The sequence below is a fragment of the Pristiophorus japonicus genome, chromosome 10, assembly GCF_044704955.1.
Source record: "Pristiophorus japonicus isolate sPriJap1 chromosome 10, sPriJap1.hap1, whole genome shotgun sequence".
Classification (NCBI taxonomy): Eukaryota; Metazoa; Chordata; class Chondrichthyes; family Pristiophoridae; genus Pristiophorus; species Pristiophorus japonicus.
In genome coordinates this window covers 115,685,071-115,703,122 of record NC_091986.1, presented here as the reverse complement: position 1 = coordinate 115,703,122, position 18,052 = coordinate 115,685,071, and the positions used below count along the sequence as shown (strand labels likewise).

Sequence of the window (18,052 nt, the reverse complement as noted above, 5' to 3'; positions counted from 1 at the left end):
AGTGCTGCCACGTTCAAAGGCTCCTTCCCTCCACTAAAGGGAAGGGCCATCACTGCAGGCTCTGCAATATGAAAAGTACCCACCTGGACCACCAAGGAAGCGGCAATCCCGCGCGATCAGCCCAGCACTCAAGCAGAGTGCCAGGCTGATTGATCGCGGGCAGGAACCCGCACAAAAACTGAAACAAGAAAGGTAAGTTTTTTTTTTACTTACCTCAGCCACCTCGCCTTTAATCATCACCCCCGAAGCGGCTGGCCACGCGGTCCACGCCTTCTGCAGCTGTCAGTTTTTTTCGGGTCCGGGGCACTACCGGGGCGATGCATATGGCGATGATGTCACGATCTCTGGGCAAAGGAGATCGGGGCGCAATGCTATAGCGCCGCTGCAAAATTCTCGCCAAATGTGGCAGGAGTCGATATCAGTGGCGTGCTCGGTCGCAAAGCCATTTGTGGCCCATTAGTGCTCCCCGGAGGTACCCAATTTTGCCCTCTTAGTTTCTTGTGACTGACATTTATGATGATCATTTGGTGTTGATAAGTAAGGTTAGTGATTTGGCATGGAATATTTGCCAAAAATGAATTTTTATTCCTTATGAATTGAGTTTCTTATGTTAGGACTGAGGGTAAACTGGTTGGAAACGTTTTCCATCAATTACTTCAGTGCTTTTCTGTGCTGACTGATCAGAGGTGTGCATGCTGGATATTTGTTGGAGCAAGAGGAAAGTGACTTGTGTAAGAACATTTTTAAAACTGATGTGTTATGTTTTCATTGGCTATGTGCTGGCATATGTGAAGATTGATGAGAACAATTTAAATGCATCATAGCACTTTACTTTAAGTTGACATTCACACCCTGAATGTGTAAGAAACAAGAAATGTTACTGTGAAATAACATGGAATTTGTGAGAATCACATTAATTATGGACAAAATTACAGTAAGTTATAAAAGGCAATAATATGATGTCACATGATGAGTAAATAAAAGTACATTAGTTTCCAGAAGATCATAAAATGCTTTGTTTATTATTAAATATTTTGACCTAAAACCTGCTAGCTTGCTGATCACTGCGTATTTGGCTGCAGTTAAAATATCAGTTAATGTGACAAAAAGCAAATGTCCACATATGTAATCATTAGCCCTCTACAACTAGACCCTACATCTATATCCCTGATTATAATCGCTCAACTATTGGTGGCCGTGCCTTCTGTTGCCTGGGCCTTAAGCTCTGGAACTCCCTGCCTAAACCTCTCTGCCTCTCTTTCTTCCTTCAAGACGCTCCTTAAAACCTATCTCTTTGACCAAGCTTTTGGTCACCTGCGCGAATTTCTTCTTATTTGGCTCGGTGTCAAATTTTTTATCTCATAACACTCCTGTGAAGCGCCTTGGGACGTTTCACTACGTTAAAGGTGCTATATAAATACAAGTTGTTGTTGTTGTTGTTGTTGTAGACAAAAGAGAAATCACGTCAGTTGCCAGCATTTGTGCCTGATTCCTCTGTGCCAATCTTCGGTAACACTGAGTGTGTAAGGTCAGAAGAACAAAAGCAAATTGCTCATAACCTTTATAAAGAGCAGCTGAAGGCTGCAACTGATCGTAAGAGGAATGCCATTCTGAATCAACTGTATGAACAGAAAATAGAGTCAGATATGCTGGAAAGAAACAGGAGCAGGTAAGTTAAGACTTACTTTTTAGCTTTGATCTTCTGTTTGGGCTTGTCATTAATAGATAAGTATGTGTGTTTACTTCTGCATGAACAGTGGCAAATTAACAAAGTTGGGAATATTGAGTTCAACTATTCTTCTGGTGAGGGGTTTGCATTTTACTTTATCAAATGAGCTACTGGATTCAAACATGCTCCTTAAGCTGGGAGTGTGGGTAAACTGGAAATTTTTCCCATCTATTGTTGCAGTGCTTTTCTATGCTGATCGACTGACTGAAGGTGTATGTTATTTTTATGTGGGGAGGTGGAGGAAGAGGAGTCCTCTTCTCTTCCCCCATAGAATTATGTCCGGTTTAGTATCGTGGATGAACACTGACTGACATGGTGCTCATGAGAGATATACCTGGGAACTTTGATTGCCTAGTAATGGGTATGAGGTAAGCATCTTTATTGGAACATTATCATATTTGCATTTTTTTTGTGATCTGAGGGGCGCTTGCGAATCGCACGCGCCCCTGGGAGACGTGGACCTCTACACATGTCTACGTGTCGAGGCCCAGCAATGGAAGTCTCCATGGATCCCGAGGCAGAAGGTAAGTTCAACTGGCTTCACTGGCAGCAGACTAGGGAAGAGGAAAATCAGTAAGGTCACTGGCCAGTGTCTTATCTAGTAACTACAAGGACAGGATGATGCTCAACTAGGAAATAGCCCAGCAAACTGTTACTGCCTAGGATTACAGATGAACACTGGCCATTTGCATGAGACACTTAAGTCCTAAGCATGAGTCATCATCTTCAGGAAAGAAAAGGAGAGACAGGGCTTAAAATTTCTTTAGGTTCATTTGACAAATGGAAACAAAAATTGGGAGAGTGGTTTAATGGATGGTTATGCCGATGTTGCACGGTTTACACTATCACCCAAAGTTTAAATTACCTTCAAGCAGTCAGTTTTTGTTTGAAACAAAAATTTGAGTCAGTCAGGCAGTAAAAGTCTACAAGAAGGACGGCATGGAGAAGAGAGGAGTTGGAAAATTGTCAAGTAAGATGATGGACTGGTATGGGTAACATATAATATTCATTATTTTTATGTGAGCATGCATTGTACTGGTTGAAGTAAAGGTATCTGAATATAACTGTTACTCTGTATGTTCATTTGATGTAAAATAAAGCAATTTAACAATTCCTATCCAACCTCATCCCACCACATTTGCTCGGACCGCCTTCAGATAGATTGAAGAAGCATTTGTGCAAAAGATATGAATATTCAGTCCAGATCACAGATGAATGCTATTGTTGCCTTTCTGGGATGTGTTATCGTACAAGTAGGTACAGGGTATAGCGTAGTGGGAGTTAACTCTCTCAAAAGTAAGATGCTCTGACCACTTAAGAGTGTGACTGACATCACTCAGCCAGAGAATGTATCTATAGCAGACGTTTCGGATGCTCCCAAAAGTTCGTCAATATCCTCCGCCTGCTCCACAACGACATGTAGGCCGTGATCCTTACCAACGGATCCATCACAGACCCAATCCACATCTGGACCTCTTCTCAATCTTCCTTGTTGCCATGCTCCACCTCACAGTCAACAAGCTCCCCGCTGGAGTGGAACTAAACTATAGAACCAGTGGGAACCTGTTCAACCTTCGCCATCTCCAGGCCAGGTCCAAGACCACCCCAACCTCTGTCGTCGAGCTACAGTACGCAGACGACACCCGAGTCTGCGCACATAGAGGCTGAACTCCAGGACATAGTCAACATATTTACTGAGGCGTACGAAAGCATGGGCCTTAGGCTAAACATCCGTAAGACAAAGGTCCTCCACCAGTCTGTCCTCGCCGCACAGCACTGCCCCCCAGTCATCAAGATCCATGGCGCGGCCCTGGACAACATGGATCATTTCCCATACCTCGGGAGCCTCTTATCAACAAGAGCAGACATTGATGACGAGATTCAACGCCGCCTCCAGTGCGCCAGTTGCAGCCTTCGGCTGCCTGAGGAAAAGAGTGTTCGAAGACCAAGCCCCAAATCCGCCACCAAGCTCATGGTCTACAGGGTTGCAGTAATACCCGCCCTCCTGTATGGCTCAGAGACATGGACCATGTATAGTAGACACCTCAAGTCGTTGGAGAAATACCACCAACGATGTCTCCGCAAGATCCTACAAATCCCCTGGGAGGACAGATGCACCAACATTAGCGTCCTCAACCAGGCCAACATCCCCAGCATTTGAAGCACTGACCACACTTGATCAGCTCCGCTGGGCAGGCCAAATTGTCCGCGTGCCAGACACGAAACTCCCAAAGCAAGCGCTCTACTCGGAACTCCTTCACCGCAAATGAGCCAAAGGTGGGCAGAGGAAACATTACAAGGACACCCTCAAAGCCTCCCTGATAAAGTGCAACATCCCCATCGACACCTGGGAGTCCCTGGCCAAAGACCGCCCTAAGTGAAGGTAGTGCATCCGAGAGGGCGCTGAGCACCTCGCATCTCATCGCCGAGAGCATGCAGAAATCAAGCGCAGGCAGCGGAAAGAACGTGCGGCAAGCCAGACCCACCCACCCTTACCCTGTTACAGGGACTGTGGCTCTCGTATTGGACTGTTCAGCCACCTAACGACTCAGTTTAAGAGTGGAAGCAAGTCTTCCTCGATTCTAAGGGACTGCCTATGATGATGATGAGCAGACCTGAGTTTGTAACAGTCCATTTGAACCAGCAAAACAGGGATGGATGGATATGTTTTAATGTCTCATCTGAAGGCTGGTACTGTTGACAATGCAACATTCCTTCAGTACAAGATTTTGTGCTCAAGCCTGCATACACAACTTGAATCAAAGGTGAGAGTGGTACCATCAGCTAATTGTAGCATTAATGATTCTAGCGTAGATTTTGCGAGATTTTGTGTCAAATATTTAATTTTGGGTACTAACACTTTTAGCTGGTTACTTGGATTGCCAGCAAGTAAAATTGTTAAAAATATTTAAACTTGCAAATGTTGTAGTTGAGTGGCTAGAGAACAAGGCTTTAAATATAATGGGGAACTGTACTTGGGAATATAGAGGTCATGGGATACTACAATGAATCACTTGAAATCTGAAGTTGGAAATAGTAAGTTCACTGTTCATTTAGAGAGGTTATTTCCCAGTTGTGGCTCAGATTGCAGCACTCTTGCCTCTGAGTCAGAAAGTCATGGGTTCAAGTCCCACTCTAGAGACTTGAACAGTTAATCCAGGCTGACACTCCCCATGCAGTGCGGAGGGAGTGCAGCACTGTCAGAGGTGCTGTCTTTCAGATGAGACATTAAGCTGAGGCCCCTCAGGTGGACGTAAAAGATCCCATGACACCATTTCAAATAAGAGCTGGTGTCCTGGTCATTATCACATTGCTATTTGTGGGACCTTGGTGTGCGCAAATTGACATTTCCTACATTATAACAGTGATTACATTTTCAAACTACTTTATTGGCTGTAAAGCAATTTGTGACATCCTGAGGTCATGAAAGGCACTATGTAAATGCAAGTCTTTCTTTTTCCAAAGTTCCTCTGTATAGCTCTGCTTAATTAATACTTACAACTGGGGGGATTGTGAATTGATAGAACAACTTGTATTTATATTGCGCCTTTAACATGGTAATGCACCCAAGGCACTTCACAGGAAGAAGATAAGAAGTTTGACACCAAGCCACATAAGGAGAAATTAGGGCAGATGACCAAAAGCTTGGTCAAAGAGGGAGGTTTTAGGGAGCATTTTAAAGGAGGAAAGAGAGTTAGAGAGGCGGAGAGGGAGGGAATTCCAGAGCTTAGGGCCTAGGCAACAGAAGACACGGGCCACCAATGGTTCAGCGACTATAATCAGGGATGCTCAAGAGGACAGAATTAGAGGAGCGCAAATATCTCGAGCGGTGGGGGGGGGGGTGGCCTAGAGGAGATTACAGACATAGGGAGGGGCAAGGCCATGGAGGAATTTGAAAACAAGGATGAGAATTTTGAAATTGAGACACTGCTTCGTTGCTTAACTGGGAGCCAATGTAGGTCAGTGAGCACAGGGGTGATGGGTGAATGGGACTTGGTGTGAGTTAGAGTATCACGGGCATCAGAGTTTTGGATGACCTCAAGTTTACGTAAGGTAGAACGTGGGAGGCCAGCCAGGAGTGCGTTGGAATAGTCAAGTCTAGAGGTAATAAAGGCATGGATGAGGTTTTCAGCAGTGCATGAACTGAGGCAAAGGCGGAGACGGGCGATGTTACGGAGGTGGAAGTAGACGGTCTTAGTTATGCCACGGATATGTGGTCAAAAGCTAATTTCAGGGTCAGATATGACACCAAGGTTGCGAGCAGTGTGGTTCAGCCTCAGACAGATGTTAGGGAGAGGGATGGGGTCAGTGGCTAGGGAAGGGAGTTTGCGGCTTCGGTCTTCCAATATTTAATTGGAGAACATTTTTGCTCAACCAGAATTGAATGTCGGGCAAGCACTCTGACAATTTAGAGACCGTGGAGGGGTCGAGAGAAGTGATGGTGAGGTAGAGCTGGGTGTCTGACACAGTATTTTTGGTTGATGTGGCCAAAGAGCAGCATGTAGAGGAGAAAGAGGAGGGGGTCAAGGAGAGATCCTTGGGGGAAACCAACGGCAATGATGTGGGAGTGGGCAGAGAATTCATTGCATATGATTCTCTGGCTGCAATTAGACAGATAAGAATGGAATCAGGCGAGTGCAGTCCCACCCAGCTGGATGACAGTAGAGAGGCATTGGAGGAGGATGGAGTGGCCAACTGTGTCAAGGGCTGCAGACAAGTCAAGAAGGATGAGGAGGAATAGTTTACCTTTGTCACAGTCACAAAGGATGTTATTTGTGACTTTGATGAAACTGTTTTCGGTACTATGATGGGGCGGAAACCTGATTGGAGGGATTCAAACACGGAGTTGCGGGAAAGATGGGCAAGGATTTAGGAGGTGACAACACGTTCAAGGACTCTGGAGAGGAAAGAGAGGTTGGTGATGGGGCAGTAGTTTGGAAGACGGAGGGGTCATGGGTTGTTTTTTTGAGATTTATAGAATAATAGAAATTTTGATAGAGAGGTGACAATTTAGCCAGTGTACTAATGCTGCCTTCCCTAATTCTGACAAGTTCTGTGAGAGACAATACAACATACACCAAATTTTAAAACTGCCAGGTGTCCAATTCTATGGGGTTGAAATTCGTTATGGCCGTTTTTGAGGTGGTATCACTGCCTGAGTGCTGATCTTAGTTTCGGACATTAGGCGCAGTCTCAAAGTCCTCAATTCAGTTTTCACAGAATTCCAATTTCCATAGATGAGAGAGCAGCGCTAAAAAGTGGCGTTGCACATCATCCTCGGATGGCAGCTCAAGAGGCCTACTGAATTTCCCGATGGGAGGCTGCCGCCATGTTAGAAAAAAACGGGAAGAAATAAAAAGGAACTAAAACTTCTCCGTTCCACACACACACTTCCCCAATCTTAAAACTAATGAAAACATGTAGAAATAAATAAAGACAAAAACTTACCTTTCTTTCTGGGCGATTCCGGCCAAGATTCGCTCATTTACGACCACTTTTTCCTGGCTGTATGGCCGCCTCCTGATACGGCAGCCGTACAAAGCAAAAATTGCGACACAGGTGTCAAGGAGGTGTTTAACGCTGGATAACGTCACGACGCGGGTGGTGTTATCCGGCGCAGCAATGCCTCTTGGCGCCTCTGCCAAAGAGCCAACTGAATTTAGGACGAGGCATCGACGACGCTTACCGTCGAAGGTAGGCCTTTGCCGCCCATTAGCCACCTAGCACCGGTGCTAACGGGCAGCGCTTTAAAGTGAATTTCAACCCCTATGTATTCACTAGCAAGTTTCATTAATCTGACTTAAGTATAAATGTCTCATACATCTGAACATAAGAAAGAAAAGACTTGCATTTATATAGCGCCTTTGACGACCTCAGGACTTTCCAAAGTACTTTACAAACAATGAAGTACTTTGGAAGTGAAGTCACTGTTGTAATGTAGTAAACATATTTAAGCCTCAACCAACATCACTAAAAAACAGATTAACTGTTCACTATCTGAACAAATGAAAATTTATTACTTATTTTATCTTCGGATTCACTTGGACTGAAAGGTTTGGTAAATATGATATATCTACAGTAGGAGGGCATTTATCAGCAGCTATGTTACTAATGTTATTTAAATATTTTCCACAGCTTAATAGATGAACATAAAAAACGCTCTGAAAATTTACAAAAAATGCATAAAGCTTTAGTGGAAGCATGGGATGAGAATGCAACTATGAAACGACTGAAAGATTATGAAGAAAACCATTATACAAAGTAAGATGATGACACTATTACAATCAACAAATAATACTTTAAAGCAACCTGATCTGTGCTCATAAGAACATAAGAAATAGGAGCAGGAATAGGCCATACGGCCCCTTGATCCTGCTCCGCCATTTTATACGATCATGGCTGATCCAATCATGGATTCAGGTCCACTTCCCTGTCCGCTCCCCATAACCCTTTATTGCCTTATCATTTAAGAAACTGTCTTTTTCTATCTTAAATTTATTCAATGTCCCAGCTTCCACAGCTCTCTGAGGCAGTGAATTCCACAGATTTACAACCCTTTCAGAGAAGAAATTTCTCCTCATCTCAGTTTAAAATGGGCGACCCCTTATTCTAAGACCCCTCTCGTACTAGTCTCCCCCATCATTGGAAACATCCTCTCTGCATCCACCTTGTCAAGCCCCCTCATAATCTTATACGTTTCGATAAGATCACCTCTCATTCTTCTGAATTCCAATGAGTAGAGGCCCAACCTTCTCAACCTTTCCTCATAAGTCAACCCCCTCATCTCCGGAATCAACCTAGTGAACCTTCTCTGAACTGCCTCCAAAGCAAGTATATCCTTTCGTAAATATGGAAACCAAAACTGCACGCAGTATTCCAGGTGTGGCCTCACCAATACCCTGTATTACTGTAGCAAGACTTCCCTGCTTTTATACTCCATCCCTTTTTCAACAAAGGCCAAGCTTCCATTGGCCTACTTAATCACTTGCTGTACCTGCATACTAACCTTTTGTGCTTCATGCACAAGTACCCCCAGATCCCGCTGTACCGCAGCACTTTGTAATGTTTCTCCATTTAAATAATAACTTGCTCTTTGATTTTTTTCTGCCAAAGTGCATGACCTCACACTTTCCAACATTATACTCCATCTGCCAAATTTTTGCCCACTCACTTAGCCTGTCTATGTCCTTTTGCAGATTTTTTGCGTCCTCCTCACACATTGCTTTTCCTCCCATCTTTGTATCGTCTGCAAACTTGGCAACGTTACACTCGGTCCCTTCATCCAAGTCATTAATATAGATTGTAAATAGTCGTTAATATAGATTGTAAATAGTCCCAGTACTGATCTGTGGCACCCCACTATATATTGATTGCCAACCCGAGAATGAACCATTTATCCCAACTCTCTATTTTCTGTTCGTTAGCCAATCCTCTATCCATGCTAATATATTACCCCCAACCCTGTGAACTTTTATCTTGTGCAGTAACCTTTTATGTGGCACCTTGTCAAATGCCTTCTGGAAGTCCAAATACACCACATCCACTGGTTCCCCTTTATCCCTTTATCCACCCTGTTCGTTACATCCTTAAAGAATTCCAGCAAATTTGTCAAACATGGTATAGAATCAATATGGTGGTGTTTCATTTAAAGAGGTGCTTAAAGCTTCTACCAAAACCGGCGCATCCAAAAAGAGTAAGCAGAATATCCTACAAGTTTTAAAAGTTCTTTAATATGTATGAAAGACAATGCAATTCAACCGAATCAGCAATGCTTATGAGTTGTACAGCTCTCACATTTTTCTGAAAATGTCAGATCTGCTCTGCACATTCAGATTTAAGTATTTATTTGTGGCTTTGATTAGTCATTGGAAATGCCATGATCTTGACACGAAGAAATGATGATTCTTTATTAATCTAAGCTTTAAATTCCAATTAAAAGGGCATGATATTATATACAAGGGACCCAAAATCTGTAGCTTTTCCAGCGTACATCCACATAAGTCCGACAGGAGAGCTATAGAAGGGCCTGGTCACTTTTGCTAGATTCTGCAGAGCCTTGTTTGAGAGATGTGGCCAGGAGTGTCCTCATCTCTGGCCTAGTGGAACAGCAGAGGCTGAGGTATCCAGTGAAAAGAGACATATCAGCTCTAGGCCGAGGGTGTAGCTTGGACCCCCGAAAACATGTATATGCTGCTGAATTTTCTTGACTTACAATTTGGGAGGTTTCTGAGGGGAGGGGGAAGTGGGAGAGCCCTAACCCTCCCACACACACACCCAAAGCATGCAGTCTTCCCATCGAACAGGCACCTGCAATGCATCCCTAGTGATGTGGGTATTCGTCAGCCATATTTAAATGAGGGAACCTTCCCCTGACCATACGTACTCTGGCAAGGTTAGCGGTGCAGACACCCAGTGAGCAGTTCAGGGCAATAATGCTCTGGGTTTTGGCCCACAATGTCCGGTAGAACCCCACTAAGTTGACCACCTAGGGGACTAGTCAAAGACTAGTTTAGTATTTGTAATCTTGTATCCAATGATTGTGGAATGGCTCAAATTTTACAGTCAGTGTCGAACGAACGGCACGAGCCGTTACTTGCACCTGCCAACAGAGATCCAATGGAGCTTTGAATGGGAACTTGGTGTGATTAAAATGCTATTTTGGCACAATGCCCTCTACAGGGGATCTGGGACTGTGTGAATAGGGCAAGCAACTGTGTATCTCCTTAACCAATCAAATTGAAGAATTATTAATGAGGCGCGCAGAGTCTGAACCAAGAAGTGTAAGTTAGAATATTTAATTCAATGCCAAATCATGTACAGAAAGCAACATAAAGGAAAGGAAAGAAATAAAAACAGAAAATGATGGAAATAGTCAGCATGTCAGGTAGCATCTGTGGAGAGAGAAACAGAGTTAATGGCCGGAATTTTACCAGCACTGAGAGGGAGGGATCGGAAGCAGGTCAGCTGTCAAAATTTAAATGATTGGCAGCGGGTCAGGAGTCCGCAGTCAACTCGCCTCCACGCTAGTCTCCCAAGTGTTGGGTCTGTCAGCGCTGAACAGACCCGACACCAAGCGGCGGGGGAGGCAATTTCGATTATTAAGAGGTTGTTAAAAAGCAATTAAACACCATTTTAAGCTCACCTTTAGATTTTTTAGAGCTCGCCAATGGCTTCCCTGCTGCTTGGGGGTCACGTCAGGTAAGAAGGTCGGGTGTTGTGTTAGCATCGGATGATTTCTTAACTTGACAGCTGCAAATGGTCTATAAAAGCTCCCATTTCATAGGTATTCACTTTCTAAGGTTCGAAGCGTTTGCTTACTGCATTTGGAAGAGAGATTGACCTTTATGCAGCTAGCAGTGTTTGGAGCAAACTCTCTATCCAGTGTCATCTCATTGGAGCAGATCGCTTCGGTCATCTTAACCTCAGCATCGGTGCCCTTGAAAAAATCTCACCTTGGTCCTCAGAATTCCACCACAATCAGCCCCAACACCAGCATCACCAACAACAACACCAACCTTCTCCGCAATCAACTGATGCTGCACAGGACACAGGGCGACAAGCACCTGACCTCATTGCTGCCCGAGATGCCAGGGATGGTCTCACCATGGCCACATTTACTTCACTTGATGCTATATACCTTGGCTGTCACATGATGCGGCAGGTTGGCACCATCCCACACCAACACCATAAAGCATCCATACAATGCACAAACCATTCCTTTCACACTCATCACCATTGTGGGGAGTACCCTTATGTCTCACCATTCACAGCAACTCACTAAGCCACTTGCAAAGGTGCACACAAATCTGTCCAAGAGTGCTAAGTGTTGAAAATAAAGATTTCAATGTTTGACAACACATTAACAGAAAACACCCAAGTGCCTGTTGTGAGTATGGGGGGTGGCAAGTGTGATGGGGAACTGGTAAAATAGATAGAGAGAGAGCGATGGGTGGAGATGCAAGGTAAGTTGGTGTGAGTAAGGATTGTAGCAGTAGGGTCGGGAAGGCTGAGTGATGGAGATATGATGAATGACACAACAGGTTGAGTGTGGCTTTGCAGTAACATTTCGTGATCCACTGAGATCATTGAAAGGTTTGCACCACTGCAGCCAGGTTCTCCTGATGACATCTCTGCTTGTGCCCTCCTGTGCAATGTGCAACCAGGCTGCGTTGGTGTCCTGGGGAGTTCTCTTCCGCCCATTGGAGGGAGTCATGGGAGAGCTTGGGTGCAGCCGTGCACCTCTGTGCAGTTTGTCAGTATTTGCAGCAGCTCAATGTTGTAGAACACTGATGGCACAACTGTCAAAGTCAATGTGGACATGGTCCCTTCATGGAAACCAGCTAATGACACATCATCAAATCTGCTTCCTTTTAATTGGCCGGGAACCTCACTGGGCGGGCTGAGCCAATCACTGTAAAATCACTTGTACAGAGCGGGATGGAGCAAGCAGCAGGCTGAGAACATGCTACAGACGTCGCCTGCCCGCTGATAGCCTCATCATTATTTTTATTGCAAAATCTGGGCCGTTATAATAAGGACAAAATTTACCTAATCACTAGTACTAGCTCTGTCTGCGCTGGCAATAGTGATTGGATAATGGAGCTAAAATCAAATATGGACACAGAAGAAGAGAAACACAGATGAGTTAGTAAAGGAACAACAATAGAAAAGAATAGCAGCTGTGAGAGAAAGAGAGAAACATGAATGAGAGAGAAAAGGGGAAAAGATAGAATTGGAGAGATATTGCAGGATTGAGTGTGGAGATAGGCACAGATGAACAAGTGATTGGGATCAATATAAACGTATTCTTAGAGAACCACCAGTTGGGGAACAGATAGGTAGAGGCAGAATTTAAAAGCCTGATTGTAAGGTTACACACTTTTCCAAAGGCACAGAAAGAGGCCACAAACAAAAAATTGACTGGACAAAAGGAGAAAAAGGGCGCCAGCCTGGGGTAGGTGGTGACTCATTACCAATTAAGGACAATCTCTGCAGCTGAGAACCAGACAGGTTTTATGCATAGAAACAATGGGTTTGATACATTTGATATAAACCCACAGAAGATCCCCTGAACTGATTGGCCGGAGGTGGAAAAACAATTCTCTCTGGAGACTCCAAGTCTACAAGGAACCAAAATAACAAAGGGATCCCACAAAGTGTACATTTTTGTAGAACGCAGTACTTAAGATAAGGAGTTATCTTTTGCCCTGTAGACTCCATGTGCAAATTGGGGACATGCAGGTCCATCATCACAGTCAGCCAAATGGATCACCACAAGCAACGTATCGATTCAAACACATTATCGGAAACCGCAGCTCAGCGGGGTTACTATTCACAAAATGGATATAGGTATATGAGCGAAAAGCAGTTCAGAAGCGAAGTACGGAAGCAAATGGGAAGGAACAGTGTTGTGTATGCAGACCTCACCAGTGTATAAGACTTGCCACAGGGGGCACACATGTGCATCCTGGGCAAGCAGGTATAAAAGGCAAGCCACCATGCTGCTTCCTCACTTTGGAGTTACATTAAAGAGACCAAGGTCACAATGGTTTGAGCTTACAACACAGTCTTGTGGAGTTATTCTGAACATAACAAACAGAACTGAAGAGAATGACCAGAAGGGGGAACAATTGGTCATGGAACCAATGACCACGAACCTACAATCTACGATTACAGCTATGAACTGGACGGGTGATTGTATGTCTTCAGTCAATTCTCTCAGAAGTCTAGTTCTGTAGTTTTTAGTTAGTTTTTGCATAATAAAACTGACACTGGGTTAAGCCTAAACTTTGCATCACGTGTAGTCCTTTTTTCTGTAATTCCCGAGGTCTACGAATCAAGGTAGAGTGTAAAACAAACACCCTACATGATAACTGCTGGTGAGTATAAGTTGTAGCCATACCTGCACTCTACACAGTAAGAGGGAAGCTTATTAGAGCAACTGGTTTAAATCTACCAGATTGGACTTGCTCAATACTATGGGGAAATGTGGCTAATCAAACAAAAAGCTTGTAAACATTAAAGGAAGAGATGGTGAGAGATAGAAGTCCTGACAAGAGTATGAAAGAAATGTTAAATAGCAATCCTGATTCCTAACCTGGGATTTGTGAGATTGTGTCCTAAAATTCTGGATCAGAATTGGCATCTAGTTTGCAAACCCTAGTCAAATTAGTTGGTACAATCCACTTGTGCTTTCAGTCTGCTACGGTAATGGCTAATAAAGCTGATATGAGTGTGCAATTGGAGAATAAGAAATGTATAGAAGGTTCAAAAATATCTTTCCAACTTCTGAAAAATATATTTCTTATACTTCACTGGCCCGCTCGGAGCAGCTGCCGTGTACAAGGAGGATCAGCTCTAGCTGTAACATTGCTGCTTGGTTATCTTCAGGATAAATTCTGTGCCCCCTCACAAGTGGTGTTTGGGCAGCTGACCAGCGGAGCATGGTGCACACTCTGCCTAGTACTATTCTAAAATTGCAACCAGAGTCCTATGCATATCATAGGACCCCAATTTACGTATTAAAAGGGCCTCCCGTGACGGGCTCTCAGACCGCCCAGCAATAGGGCTTGGAGAAGATAGGGAACATGCAGTAAATCATTCCTACCCTTTTGTGGGGAGCTATCATCCAGTTTCACTCGCACTTCAAAATATTCCCTTAAATTTCAACTTAAAATATGTATTTTCCTAATAGGCAGTCAATTTAGAGGGATTAAAAATTAGTTGTTAACTTCTTGTATATTGATGGATTGATAAAATTAGGACAGGATTGTATACAATTTTAAAATGGGTTTTAAAAAAAAAGTGATTGAGTGAGTGGAGGGATGGTTGACTTGAGGGTCTTCTGCATTTTAAAAACCTAGTAATTGTTTATTAAGCCAAAGCCATGCTAACTATTTTTAATTTACTTTACAGGACTGGAGGTCTTTTTCTACTTGATCAATGTAATAAATACCGCCGTTGCTTTCAGTGTAAACGACGTTTATCAAACTGTGGGGAGCCAAATATTTGGAGCAATTCATTCTTCACAACTGTACCACAATAATCAATTAACCTACTCCTAAAAACTATGGACAGTCAAATCCCATCAAAAATATTGAAAATTACTACATTTCTTAGCAATTGAATTAATAATGTAAACTGGTTCAGCACATTTTTCTTTGTTTACAGTAGAGCTATTATCTGCAAGAGAGTATATGTTGCACTGTTAATCACTTTTGTCTCAACAAGTAGCTTTTCCACCATTTCATAATAAATCCAAATTGCAACACAGGCAACTTCTGCAATCATTTGAACCCTTGAGCAGATTGAGGCAAACCAGACCTAAAAAGATTCAGCTTTGGGATCTTTGGGTATGAAGTAAGGATTTGGATTTCTTCAACTTTTAATAGGGCAGTTTCTATCTTCTGGAAGCATTCAATTCATGCTGAAAAAACTTGGAGCTGCACATATTTGAACCATTGAAATCTGAATGGATGCTATTTGGGCTAATTAGCATTCAAATGAATCTTCATGCTAATTTTGACAAATCCAATCTCTATATTGAAATAATGAATTCTCCAAATTTAGGAGCTTTACTTGGACTCAAAGTTGGCTATGATCTAACTCGGACTTTGGGCAGAAACCTTGACCCAGTTTGGCTCAATTATTAAATGGGTGGATGTGGGTGCATGCATCCGATGCCTACTTTTCTGTACACTAAAAACATGACCAGCACTTGGCATTCCATAACTAGCTTCTTTCCTAGTCTTTTTTGCTCTACTTACCCCAAAAACTGCATGTGGATCAGCTGAAACATACAACTTAATAACAGGTTCAAAAAAAGAAAGAAATACAGGTTAACTATGTATAAGCACTATGGATGACATACATGAAAGTGACAAAATAAATCTGCTTGCTTTATAGATGCCATCGATCTGCAGTTTGCGTATGTGCAAAGTTAAACAGCTTTTATATAACACTTGTTTTTGTTAACCTTTTAATGAGCCATATTTTTATATACTGGCAAAGATAAGCAAGGGAAAATGACTCTGCAGGGATATATGCCAGCTATCGGAGGCCAGGAGTAGTTGGGAAAGGAGCTATCCATTTTTTCTTCTGATAAATTCCAAAATCCTCTGAAAACATGCAGTTAGAAGCAATTATAATTGGGATGGATGGCTTTTGAATTTAACCCTGGCACAAGTCATCTTCATCTTTGGATTGTACTGAGTACAGGGACAAAAGGTGGGTATTTCTCTGGCTTGCCAAACAAAACAGGACTACAGCACTTGGTAGCCATAAGTTTTGTAAAACATCAAAGTTAACAGTAGACCTCAGTGTTCCTTAGACCTTTCACTTTTTAACCAGTGTTCAGCATTTTATGTCTCATGTATTTCGGATATGAATGAGGGAAGGCAAGGAACTGAATATAACTAAAACGCTTGGTATACTTATAAAGCAGAAGTAGATAAGCAACTTCATAGATGATCTTTTATGACATTGGGTGTTTCTATGCTATTTTCAGTACTATGTGAGTACTCCATAGTACTGCAAATAGCATAGAAACAGCCAATGTGCAGTTCTGTTTGTATTATACTGAAATTATTTAGTCACTGCTTGTCTTTTAGGTTGGCTTCCTCTTTGACCAAGTTTTTTGTCATCTGTCCTAATATCTCCTTAAGTGGCTTGTCCAATTTTGTTTGGTAACGCTCCTGTGAAGTATCTTTGGGACGTTTTACTACATTAAAGGTGCTATAGAAATGCAAGTTGTTGTTGTAGATAGGGATTTAAATATTCTGTAGGACACCAATGGCCAGAGATAATGATCCCTGATTTGCCATTTGTGTCCTTCGATAAAATTACATGTCCAGTTCAGCAGCTCACCAGAAATGCCACAAACAGCCAATGAGGATGAAACACTGCACATTACTGAGGATCTAGAAATGTTCAGGGCTATAGCTGTGACTTTGTGCAGGGCATGGAGAGAATAATTTTTTCAGCACTCTCCTGCAATTAAAAAAGGAATACAACATGTTGGCTGCCAACATGATGATGTGCAACAAGAGTTGGCCCATTGCTTTGGGAGATGACAATGAAGCAGTACTTTTGGATTCTCATTACTAAAAACAGTTGAATACATTTAGCATGGGGTGCTTTCAGATTACTTATCCTCTCCTGTCCTTCCCATGTTCATGTTGAAAAAGTTATTTTAGTGAATGATGTTCTTTACAGATTGTTTTATTTCCATTAAGTGATGGGTAAGGAGCTAATTTAAATGGTAGGAAGCAATACAACACAAAATGTAAGATAAAAATAGCTGCTCTGGAGGTTTTACTAATATAAATCATATAGATTAGATACTGGGGAGGAGTTTTCTAGAGCAGTGTATTGTAATAAGATTTTGGCTTCTACTTTCCAAATAATAAACTGTACTGCAAAGGCATATTACATTATTTATGTCTACATTATAATGGTTGTATTATTTTAGTGTGGCAGAAATTAATTTGTCAACGTAATATTTTACAGGTGTTTTTTAATACTTTGTGTCTGGTTTTTGGTTTTGTTTGTGAAAAATCAATAAAACTCCCAATAACAAAATTAAAATATGGCTTCTGTAGATGTTAGGAATAAATTTGTATGAAATTTACAGACAAATTCAATTTTCCACACTGGCCTCAGAACCAGCAAGGATTTTGGAGTGGTTTTAAATTTCCCAGCCCTGGTATCGAATCCCAGGGGGTAGATTTTCATGTGACCCTATCTATGGGGTGGGGGGGAGGACTGAGCGAGCCCACCACCTGACTGGTAGAACTGGTCTGAGACCTGAACCAATTTTATGGTCAGGCTTTATTACCACTCCAAAAGCGCAAGCAGCTCGCTGATTGGAGGAGATGTGAAATCTGGTGACTACACTGCGGAGCCACACTGGTGCAAGAAAGTCAAAGAGGGGGGAGGAAATTCTGCGGGAGGGCTGCGGAGAGTCGGGATGGATTTTTGTGGGGCAAGGAGAAACAATGAAAGAGGGAGTGAAGGGAAAATGAATGGCCATGAAGGGAGAGATGCATATGGATGGCAGTAGAGAGAAGGGATATTGAAGACAATGAAGTGGTAAGGGACTGACAGAAGCTGAAACAATGCGTTAGGGTGTAGGGAAAAGAGCTGAGAACAGAAGCAGAAGATTGCACACTTTAAAAAAATCTGGCAAGGTAAGACTACTGAACAGTAGCAGGTATTGGGGTAAATACCTTGTCTCTTTAGATTTACAGAAAAAGTAAACATAGGCCCGTAATTTGCAATCAGCAGTGAAGCAAAGCGGGCCCCAAAGAAAGCTTTCCACAAAGA

General features: G+C 42.7%; 1 protein-coding gene across 1 annotated transcript in view; it reads left to right on the top strand.

Annotated features, from left to right (window-relative positions):
* LOC139275067 (coiled-coil domain-containing protein 81-like) overlaps window positions 1-17,181 on the top strand; it is a 214,617-nt gene extending 197,436 nt beyond the window's left edge. The window contains exons 13-15 of the mRNA XM_070892012.1: window positions 1,449-1,669; window positions 7,865-7,990; window positions 14,645-17,181. Coding sequence (XP_070748113.1) covers window positions 1,449-1,669; window positions 7,865-7,990; window positions 14,645-14,774 — 477 coding nt within the window. The 3' untranslated portion in view covers window positions 14,775-17,181. The remainder of the gene's footprint in view (window positions 1-1,448; window positions 1,670-7,864; window positions 7,991-14,644) is intronic.
* Window positions 17,182-18,052: the final 871 nt, after the last annotated feature.